This window comes from Canis lupus, chromosome 1, assembly GCF_011100685.1.
Source record: "Canis lupus familiaris isolate Mischka breed German Shepherd chromosome 1, alternate assembly UU_Cfam_GSD_1.0, whole genome shotgun sequence".
Lineage (NCBI taxonomy): Eukaryota > Metazoa > Chordata > Mammalia > Carnivora > Canidae > Canis > Canis lupus.
Window position 1 is genome coordinate 58,810,731 of NC_049222.1, and position 12,072 is coordinate 58,822,802.

General features: G+C 37.5%; 1 protein-coding gene across 1 annotated transcript in view; it reads left to right on the plus strand.

Annotated features, from left to right (window-relative positions):
- Window positions 1-12,072, plus strand: part of SLC35F1 (solute carrier family 35 member F1) — a 387,573-nt gene that overhangs the window by 242,051 nt on the left and 133,450 nt on the right. Inside the window, exon 2 of the mRNA XM_038525493.1 lies at window positions 2,517-2,692. Coding sequence (XP_038381421.1) covers window positions 2,517-2,692 — 176 coding nt within the window. The remainder of the gene's footprint in view (window positions 1-2,516; window positions 2,693-12,072) is intronic.

A 12,072-nucleotide genomic window follows, 5' to 3' on the forward strand; every position in this document is an offset into this window, starting at 1 on the left:
GATTGTCCTTCTCCCCATTTTACTTACTCCACTCAGCATAATACCCTCCAGTTCCATCCACATTGAAGCAAATGGTGGGTATTTGTCATTTCTGATAGCTAAGTAATATTCCCTTGTATGTATAATTCTAGTACTTCTCTTTACCTCTGCCTTTCTTTTTTATCACCTTTCAATTCAGTAAAACTGCTCAGGGTTGCCTAGCCCTATCTCTGCACTGTCTTTGAATTCCTTCATTTTCTTCTTCCCCTGAATGGTATTGCCCAGCTATAGATACAGTGAAGCACATCATACAGACTTCACAGTCTGGCAGAAGATAAAAGGGGGTAAAATCAGTAATTATAATACAATGCTAGAGATGTAAAGGAGAAACATCCCAGGGAAAAGAGGACAGGTAAGACTTCTTAAAGGGGGTAACATCTAAGCCAAATCTTAAAAGATGAATAGGAATCAGATAGATCAAGGCAGGATGAACATTCTAGAATAATAATAACAAATGCAAAGGAATGCCAGCAAAGAAGACCATGACTCATTGTTGAGGTGTAAGTAGCTCTGTAGACTGGAGCTCTGGCTTCATGGGGAAGGCAGAAGGTAAAGCTCTAGAGGTAATGAGAGTGAAGGGAGGGCATTTAGGGCCTTGTTTTCAGTTACCTGTTGGCTCCATAACTAACCACTGCAAATGTCATGTCCTAAAATAACAGCCATTGATTGTTTCTCATAATTCTCCAGTTGGGCAGCCATCTCTGGGAATGGCTTATCTCTGTTCCATGTGGCACAGGCTGGTACTGCTCCACTGGGGCAGGAGAATCCAGGATCCTCACTCACAAGTCTGGTGCTTCAGCTGGGGTGGCATTGGCTGAGTCTCCTTTTCTTTTCATGTGGCCTCTCAATAGTCAGTTGCCTGAGTTCTTTATGTGCAAGCTGTATCTGAAGAGAGCAAAAAAATGGAAGCTACAGAGCTTCTTATGGATTAGCCCAAAGGTCACATGACATCCTTTCCCCTACATAGTTGGTCAAAGTAAGTCACAAGATAAACTGAGTTAGAAAAGGAGAAATTGATGAGAGGAACAGCATGAACGCACAGGGATAGGAGGAAATGTTGGAAGCCGTCTATGTAGACGATGTACCTACAGGCCTTCTAGATCACTATATTTTATGGGGTACCATTATAGGATTTTAAGCAGCAGGCTGACATTTTAAACATATGTGTTTTAAAATATCTCTTTGGTTCCTTAATAAAGATTGAATTCAGGGGTCAGGGCCAATACCTGTAAACAGGGCAACCAGTGAGAAGCCTCTACCAGCATTTTACAGGTTAATCTCAGGAAAGAAAGCCTTCTGCATGGGCCCTCATGTCTTGCCACAATTTTCCTCCCATGGAAACAAATGGAATGACCAAAATGTGAAGGATGCCTTTTAATTTTTTCTTTTTTTTTTTTTAAGCAAGACATGATGCAGATACCTGCTCAGGACTCTGTGCCCCTTCCAGAAAGATGGGTTCACATTACTGTGGGGGAGGAAATATGTAACATTGCAAGTCCTCTGACTAATGCTTTTTGTTTAGAAATACTACTGCTTGCTTATTTTACATTTCTGTTTCTAAAAATAAAGCAGGAAAGTCAGATGGGACTTTCGGGGAAGGCAAAAGCCTGCTTTATTTCCAGGGGCTCTTCCTGAATCAGACGATGCAGGTTTATATGATCATAAAACCCATATGGGCACTTTATTTCTCTGCAAAGTGAACCCCTTGACTCTGGCCTTTAGTCCCTACTACAATGGTCAACAATGCCTATGAAAAAGCCACAGAAAATATTTACAGAATTTGAAATGTTTTATTATACCACCTCAGTAACTAAATTTCCTTCACAAATAGCAGTTTTACTGTGCAAGCGATTGTAACTTGTGTAGAGGAGCAGAGATCAGTGCTTATTAGTGCTTGTTAGGGCAAATTATGATCCAAAATCTGGAAATGGAAAGGAGATGGTCCCTCTGGATTGTCGGGGGTTTGTACACCCCCTTCCCCTAAGTGTTCCTGGATCCAAGATTTCAGTCTTTTTAAAAAAAAAAAAAAGAGGCTGTCTTTATTGGAATGAGAACCTGAGGATAAGATTACAATATAGTGCTTCTTTGTCAGTGTGCCGGTGTTCTCTCAGGTTTCTGAATGCTTAATGAACGCAATGGTGGGCATCAGGGATGAGGTTAATTTCCCCCCACAGGCTCCAGAGTGCCATGGCTAGAAGCCAGGATTACTTGGAGAGATTTGGTCTCAAATCCCAGCTTTGCCATTTCCTAGTTATGTGACAGTGAGCAAATTCCTTAACCCCTCTAAACTTTGTTTTTTTCCCTCTATAAAACCTCACTAATAATTGCACCTTGCTTGTAGGATTGCTGTGATGGATGAAAAAAAGTACTACTTATTGCATTGAACCTAGTGACTGGCGCAAGTGCCCAATAAATTTTAACTGTTAGTGTTTTAATGGACTTCCTGCTGATCTTTGCTGTTTCTCTTTATTTTTCAGGGAGATGTTAATCTCTGTGGCTCTGGGCCAGGTGTTATCTCTTCTTATTTGTGGAATTGGCTTGACCAGCAAGTACCTGTCAGAAGATTTCCATGCCAATACACCAGTCTTTCAGAGTTTCCTCAATTACATCCTTCTCTTCTTGGTCTATACCACCACACTAGCTGTCAGACAAGGTAAGCATGCAAAAATGCATATGTAGCTTGGAATATAGCTCAATTTATTTTTTACAAACATCTAGAAGAATGATGAGCCATGACTCAATTAACTTTTTTTCACATACAGCATCATAAGACAATTCAAGACCTCAAATCTCACTTTTCTATTTTGCAATAATAAAGCAAACAGAATGAACAAATAAATCACAAAGAAGCATAAATTGTGTGAATTCAGCGGGAAGTAGGAAATGCATGTATAGGCAAAATGTACAATTGCTCACTATCTGAATTTCTGTTAACATTCCTTGTACCCCTCAGTGAATCTAAATAGAGTGCTTCCCTGGATGCTGGAAAGGCCTGAAACATCTGTCCTCACTAATGCTGGTCCTGAGAAATCCAAGGGAATTACAGACAAATGTATATTCTTTAGGAAAGTGTCACAAGAAACATAAATATAGTAAACACAAACAACTCTCATAATAATAAAGGGGAAAAAAGGAAAGAAAACTACCACAAATGGTCAGGTGAGATCTTCTGTCTAAATTTAAAATAGCTAAAGCGAGAAAAGAAGTCCTCCAAGAATCAATACAAGAAAAACTTTTTAATTGGCAACTGAAGTTGAAATCCTTGGGATGTATCTCTGGGGAGTGTAATTCAGAACCTTTTGACTATAATGCTGACCCTGGTATAAAAGCTCTTTTCTCTGGCTCAGAAATAGCCAACAGTTCGCCCCTAGGAGCTGTTGGCTATGAAATATGCATTGAAAAATAATCATTAATAGGTTTAAAGACAATTATATACCTGAATAATAAATAAGGATACATGAATAGCTTTATTCATCAATCCTAACAGTCATACTTCTCTGAAACTTTGTAACAACTGTATCAAGTATCTCATTTTTACTCTAATTATTTAAATGGCCATCCAGAATAATATTGCTAAATTAAAACAATGTGTCCAAAACTAGATTTTATTCCATTGGGACTGAATTCCAATTTAACTTTGGATTTGTTTAAAGTATTGGAAAAGCTAGTTTCATTTACTTCTCAAAAAATTGTATTATTGGTGTTTGTTTCTTAAAGTTTAACCACAGTAGACATAATTAATTTAAGAATAAAATTTCAATGCAAAACTCAGACTACAAAAGTTGTAGACATTGAGTCTCAGCTATATTTCCTCAGCATGATCTGGAAGCTAATAGTTTGAACACTACAAATGCCAAAAAGAAAGCCCACAAAACTACAGGAAAGTGGTGAATTTATCTTCTCCAATTTTTAGGACTAAATAGTCTAGGCTATGAGATGGTGACCTGTAATTAGTCCTCACTAATGGGTTCTTGTCCATCTTACTTTCCAGGAATCCAGAAATTTAACAAAAACCTTCATGAGGAAAAAAATAAAATCGAGTCATTCTAAGAAAGAGAAAATTTCAGTCAGTAAAGCTTTGAAAACTAAATGTAGCAAAAGACCTAATATTTATAACAATACCTTTTATCAAGATTCTATAATACGCCAGACACTATGTATGTAAGTTATCTCTCTTATTCCTTCAGTCCAAGGAAATAAGTATTATTACCCAAAATTTTATAAATTAGGATACCAGTTCCTTTGCCTGCCTGTGCCTCTCTGGACTCCCTGTATCCCATGTAGGTCCTAGGGAAGGCCGCAGGAGGAAAAGAAGATACTTTTGAATAAAAGGAAGGGGTTTTGCTTGAATTTTAAAACCCTGAATAAGAAACCAGCCCTGGTGCAAGGTCTATTGAGGCACAGCAATGAAGTTAAGAGGATATAGTCCCAGATATGGGGATACAGGGTAATGGGAGAGAGCACAGCTGACGAAAGACCAGGGACTAGGACAAGAAATTTGGAGGCTCTTTGGAAACAAGATTGAAGAGCGCCTGGGAAATTCTGTTTATCCCAGTCAGTGATGGAGAGATTCAATTTCTAAAATGTCCTCTCTGGACATTTCTGCCATTCCCTCAGATTATCACTAGATTCACTTGACATGTCTTTATGTGGGTGTTTACTCAGAATGTTTGTTTTAATCTTCATCTTTAGAAGTTTTAATAGGCTGGCATTAAGCTAACATCTGGAAATCAACATAGTAATTACATTAATTTTGTATAGGCTGATTCAGTACTATGTTCTAGAGATATAATAACCTCTTTCATTGTGTACCTCAAGATTTGAGAGGGAATGAACAGCAGAGCAAAGAGGATGAGAGGATGGAAAGTCTGGTGTGTGCAGGGGAGGTGCTCTCATAGTCACGATTCCTTCCCCTTTCCTGGTGCTTCTTGACCACTCCTCCCAGAGGCCTGCAGATTAGGACTGAGCAAAATTACTGTCTTTCCAGTTCTCCCAGAGCAGACGTCACCTATCCCGCCAAGCCACCATTTAATTTGACATTACCTTAGGCCACCTTAACTGCAGGAAGTTAGTCTCCGGAGCATTTTTTAAACAAATATTTCTTTTTCATTTTAACTGTACAACTTTTAAAAGGTTATAATTGTCACATGTGAATAGAATGTGATAAATCCCAGAAGCTCTTCAGAAGTGTTCCTGGTGACATGACAAAAGCCTTGTGGACATTGGACTTCAAAGTTAAACTGCCTTCTCTTTACCAGATTTGCACTGAACCAGTGACCAAAGACTTTGAAACAACAGATTCCAATAGAAATTCCAATATAACTCCAGTTCAAGCTGGGGTTCTGAATTGTCCCTAATTATTAATTGGTTCCTACAAAAATTTGACCACCATCCTCCTTAAGAAATGTGTATCTTGTTGAACAGGCTTAAATCTAACCCTTTCATTGATTGATGCTATGTTTTTATTCCAGATAGTTCTAAAATTCAAAAAGATTTTGCTGTTCATAACAAAGAACTTCAGTAGTACAACTTTACAGGGGGAAAAATGTACTTCAAACAAGTAGTTCCACTGAGAATTTAGCCATAACTTCGATGGGTTAATAGTAACCATTTTTTAAGAAATTATTCAGGCAAATAAAATGTACTCATTGAAGTAAAGTCTGAAATCCAAACTCATGCTGTATGTAGGTAGTAGGGCTTCAGGAATTATAAAGAAAAGCTCAGCTCTCTTCCTGTGTATCTTTCCTTTACTCTCACACTATCACACTTTTATCTCACACTTGTATCACACTTAGAACACTTTTGTCACCAGATATGTGGTGTTTTTCATACCAAGCAATTCTGTGGCACCAGCTGGTTGTCCTACACTTGAACTCAGTTCTGACACTGTCTTCCTAGACATAGCTAGCATAAGATCCCACAGGCTAAGAACTAAGTCTCATATGACTGCCCCTTTCACTTCAGATGCCAATTGCGGTCTGGGTTGTAACCTCTGCTTCTGACTGATAGACTGTAAATCAGAGACTCCTAGGACTTCCTTCTGGGGTTTGATTAATTACTTGCTGGAGTGGTTCACAGGACTCAGGAAAATGGTTTACTTACTGTTTATCAGTTTATTATAAAAGGATATGTTAAATAATATAGTGAACATCCAGATGAAAGACATGAGTAGGGCAAAGTATGTGGGAAGGGGCACAGAGTTCCCATACCTCTCTGGGAACGCCACTCTTTCTGCACCTCTATGTGTTCATCAACCCTGAAGTTTTCTGAATCCTCTACTTCAGAGATTTTTATGGAAAGTTCATTATATAGGCATGATTGATCATTAACTCCATTTCTAGCCCCTCCCCCTTCTCCAGAGAATTAACAGGTGAGACTGAGAATTCCACATTTCTAATCATAGCTTGCACTTTGTGGTAACCAGTCCCTATCCTGGAACCCACCAAAAGTCACCTCATTAGGACAAAAGACATTGCCATCACCCTGGAAACTCCAAGGGATTTAGGAGTACTATGTCAGGAATCAAGGTCTCAGACCAGATATTGGGATATAAAGATGATCTTACGTACTCTTACTACTTTGGGAAATTATAAGAGTTGTAGGAGCTCTGTGCCACAAACTGGGGGCAGAGACCAATATATATATTTTCCTATTGTTTCACAAGAATATAACTACAAAAGTACAGTGAAACTTCCAAAAACTTATGGATTTGCCTAGGAAATTCTCAAAAGATTCTTCCTCATATCTACTTTTTTTCTTAAAATTCCATGTAATGCTAGCTGAAATCAGGAAGCAGAGAAAAACAAAAGGCAAAGACTCTAAACAAGAAGAAAGAACAGAGTGGGGTCTAACTGAAGCCCAGCCAGTTCTTGCATTTATGTTGTAGAAATAAGAAATGTGACAGCCTATTAAAAACAAAAGTGAAGATAGGATATCAAGAAAAAGATATGTCATCACACTTTTTGCCCATAAACTTCTTTTATCAATTATTATAAGAATCCTGCTGCTTCCCAGAACTAGTTTCAGCAGTTCTTAAATAATAGATACCCATGGTTCCTCTCCTGGCAATTTTTAACTTCTGAGTGTAGATAAACCATAGTTTTTAAACATTAGTTTTTTCTTCATCTGCCACTTTTTCTCAGTTCTTGTCTTCCAAATTCCTCTTTATTTTTCCATTCACAGTTTACTCTGTGATAGAGGAGGAAAAGATTGTGGGGCAAAGGCAGGATTCTGAGGGGAAAAATAAAAGCCTTTCAATCTTTGTTTTCCTCCTTAAGGCATGGTGATAAAAAAAGAAATGGGTATCGGTAATGAAAGAACAAATAAGGAAGTGTCTGCTTGATTTCATATACAGACCCTGGAAAGAAAATAAAATGTCACCATTGATCTTCATTAGATATATTCCTGGTGACTCATTCTAGAAGTTTTGCTTTTTCATTGAAATATATTTTTATAAACTCTTCCAATTTTAAATAAAAGACAAGTTTCCAGCTAAAAGCAATTTGATGGGTAGTGTATATATTTTGCTTTTCAGCAAATTCTTGAAACATGGACATTAAAGTATTTACTGAGTCATTTATATATTTCTTTGTGTTAGCATGAAAATGAAACAGGTTTCTAAGAGTACTAACAGAGCACTCTAAACACATCACCATGTGTAATCCCCTTGATTTTTTCTGAAGAGAAAATACTGAAAAGTAAACACAAGATATACTCTTCATGAAAATACCCTCATCTTGAGCATTAAACTCCAGAAGACAGAAATCCTAGTTCAAATTTCAGTTATAAGTGGGGAGGCCATGAACTCTGTTCAGTCATTTTAAGCACTCACTCTCCCTGCCTGCCCTACCCACCATCAACATTTTCCTACCCAGGGCACTGATGTAGGGCAGGACAGGGAGAGAGTAATACATAAAATGAGAGAAATACATAAAAACGACAGCTTTGCCTGCACACAACAGCTAGATGCAACTCAATAGCCCAATGCTCCGGTCCCATAGCCCGCAGCATTTTCAATGAATGCTCTTCTCAGAAGATAATGCCAAAAAAGCATTTCTCCTTTTGGTGGTAGCTAGGGAAACATTAATCAGTAAGTAATTGCTACCTCTTCCCACACTAGACAAGCTTCATATTTGTTCTCTGCAGAAACACTGCACCTCTTACATACAATTACATAGGCTAAATTCTCAATTACCAATGTTGCAAGATTAAAAATATCCATGTAAATAGAAGAAATGTAGGACTTCAGGTAAAATAATATAGACCTCTCAGAAGCTACAATGACATCTTGGAAACTTAGGTATCTATCAGATCCTAGAGGCCCCTTGAAGATCTTGTCTCCCAAGTTCTGTTAATCATATACTGTATTTAGATTCTACTGAGATAGTCCTCCTATGAAATTCAATCCTCTTTTAAAATCCCGGTTATTATATTATCTGGATATGTAGTTTTTTTAAAGAGTCCACTAGTCACTGTGATTTAAAATAATCCTTTTCTATTTTCTAAATTGAGTTGATCTTATTTTTTTAAGTATGACTTAAGAAACTGATCCTTTTTTAAAAAATCCTCTGTGAATCTTTGCGCCTTGCCTTTCTTAGAATGTTCTTTGACTGGTACCATAGGAAGTTGAAAAACACAAGCCAGAGCAGTGAAAAGAGTTAAAGCAGGATCCAAGATTTTCTCAGAGCAAAAACCCAAGTTATGCTCACACAAAGCTCAGTTTCCAGCTCTCTGGATAACCTTGACTAAGTCACTGAGGAGGACTGTTAGTGGATTACCAGTATAAGAAAGCACTTGGCAATTGTAAATACTGAATTATAACAACCTTGAGAGTTGTGGGTGGAAATATTATTGTCACTTACCTAAGTCTGGTGAGGTAATATTCATGGGAGCCTCTTAAAAATTCTCCCTTGTGGGAAATTACCTGGCAAACCTCCATTCCTATTCCTTGTTAAGTTGCCTTTGTTTTTATTTAAGTATGATTGCAAAATTCTAGCCTCCATAGTATAGGAAGGTTGTAGTTCAGGAATTGAGGTACTCAGATGAATCCTTAGTAGACACTCCATGGGAATTATGCTTATGTTGTTGGGGACAGGAGAAGAAAACATGGGGCATGGGCAAGAGGGGAATATACACAAACCATACCAGGAAATTATTAGAGAAAATCACAAGAGAAAACTAGAGTCCAATTCTACTGAAACAATCTGCCAGCATATGGAGCAACTGAAACTCTCATGGACTGTTGCTTGGAATGCAAAATGATACCACCACTTTGGAAAATAGCTTAGCAATTTCTCATAAAGTTAAACATACACCTACCATATGACCCATCAGTCATACTCTTCTAGGAGAAATGAGAACATGATGTCCACACAGAGAATTCTATACAAATGTCCATTGCAGCTTTATTCATAATAGCCAAAAACTGTAAATAACCCAACTGCTTACCAATTTGTGAAAGGATAAACAAATTGCGGTGAATTCATACAGGGAGTACCACTCAGCCATAAAGAGGAATAAGCTACTGATACATGCAACGATACGGAATAATCTCAAAAGCATTATGCTAAGTTCAAGAAGCCAGACATGAAAGCTTTCATACTATGTAATTATATGCTGAATTATAATATGATGTTCTGCAAAAGGCAAAACTATAAGGTGAGGAAATAGATATGTGGTTGCCAGAGCCTGGAAGTGAGACAGATTGACTGCAAAGGAGCACAAGGGAACTTTCAGGGTAATGGAAATGTTCTATAGATCTGGATTGTTGTAGAGGTTACAGGGCTGTATATATTTGTTAAAACTCTTCAAGCTCCACACTAGAAGAGATGGATTTTATCACATGTAAATTATACTTTAATACACCTGACCAAAGGCAAAAAAAAAAAAAAAAAGTTAATTGTCTATTATCTCTCTATTGTTACCGTGTTAAAATAATGTCTCATTAGGCTCAGAGTTTCCAACAGGGAAACTATAGTAGCTATTCCCTCAGTCCCTTATGGATATTAGGAAGTCACAATTAAAACTTCACACTTCATATGACATGCTTTTAGACTACAAGAATGAATATAGTTTCCAAGAAAAAAAAAAAAAAACCTACTCCAAGGACCTTGCTTATTGACATGAACTATGATTTATCAAGTTTATAATCCATTAAATAACGTGAAAACACAAGCACTCCATACATATGCAGTGCTTACAGAGTGAATCTGCACCAAATCAAGTCTTCCACAGTCTTAATCAAAGTGAAGAGTATCCAACAGAGCATGTCCCATTTGTGCTAAAGTGGATGAATCTCAAATAGACTGATACCTTACACAGAACTTTCAATATCACTTAAATCATCTTTAGATTAAAGGAAAATGACATATGCAACGCTATCTTGTCTTCTTAATGAATCTTTATATAAACATACACACACACACACACACACACACACACAAACATACACACATGCACACACACACTATACATCAGACCGTCCCTCATTCCCCATGCCAAATGCTTCTCTTAAGGGATGGCCTTAAGTGAATTCTTTCATTCCAAACAGCTTACAAGCTTGGAGGATGGATTGTCTCTCTGTCTTATCTGGAGTCCTTGTTGACTGTTAATTTGGGAAATCTTTAAGCATTCACCTATCCATGCTGAGAGCTGGCATAGAGCAACACTCATTCTTGGCACGAAGCTTCAGTGTTCATGTGGGAGATTGAAGGGTGGTTACAAGATGATAACTGTATTGCCTGAAGGAGATAAGTCCCCTTCTGCCAAAATAGTGCTTTGTATGTAATTAGTGTAAAAATTCAGAGGAATAGAGCTTATCCTTACAATCATCTTTCTCATTAAAAAAGAATCATAATGGAAGAACAAAGCAGTCCCTGCAGTGAGTTGAATTGCTTTCCCTAAGTTTTCATTAAATCAAAGACTCAGCAGTTAGCCATCCTGTAGACACTATTGCAGTCTGCTACATGAGTTTTGCAGGGGAAAAAATGAAGCAAACATTTTTTTTTCCTTCACAGGATTAGAATTGCATTGTGGTTACTTTAGATCAGAATTCCCTGTCTATGCATTTTTTGAGTATCTGGTTTCATTGATTTTCGCTTCTGAGATTTTTGAGGACCAGAAAGAATATCATGTAACTCACCAAATTTAAATGTGGTATTTGCAAATGGTGGGTTCTGACTACAAGTTGGAATGACTGGGCCCCTTCAGTGACCTATAAGAGGAAAAACATAAAGGAAATGCCTTGCAAATAAAAGAGAACATGATGGGGCGTCTGCCTTTGGCCCAGGGCGTGATCCTGGAGTCCCAGGATCAAGTCCCACGTCAGGCTCTCTGCTTGGAGCCTGCTTCTCCCTCTCCCTGTGTCTCTGCCTCTCTTTCTGTGTCTCTCATGAATAAATAAATAAAATCTTTAAAAAAAAAAAGAGAGAGAGAACATGATCAGAATTTATGTTTCTGACTACTTTTTGTTTTACTATTTGACATTTCTATAAAGTAACATAAATGTTACTTTTTTACCTTAAAGTCTCTAATTAGCCATGTCTAAAATATTTATGTTTAAGAACCATATTTAGGAACACTACTTAAGTCTACTAAATTAAAATATAATTTTAAACAATTAGGATGTGGACTTTTTCTGTTTCTTAATTCAATCCAAATTTAAGAGCCATTGTGTCATTTCAGTAAGTTTCCATAACTTTTCTGGGTTGTTTTTCTTCATTTCATATGTCAAGGTAATAATAGCAACTGCCTCACAGATTTCCTGTGGACTAAATAAGGTGATATATGGAAAGCTTGTAGCACAAGGTCAGGCATATAGAAGTATTGAATGCATATGATCTGCCATCATCGGCATTAGATTGACATAATAAATACTGATTCTCCTCCCTACCAGGTTGGATTTTACACATGTAACCCTTAATTTGAATACATTCCACCATGAGGACCCTGAAATTCATTAGCCATATTCCAGCAGTTGTCTTCTCCTTAACTCGTCACTGGATGTCACAGTAGGCACTGATATGATTCATAGAA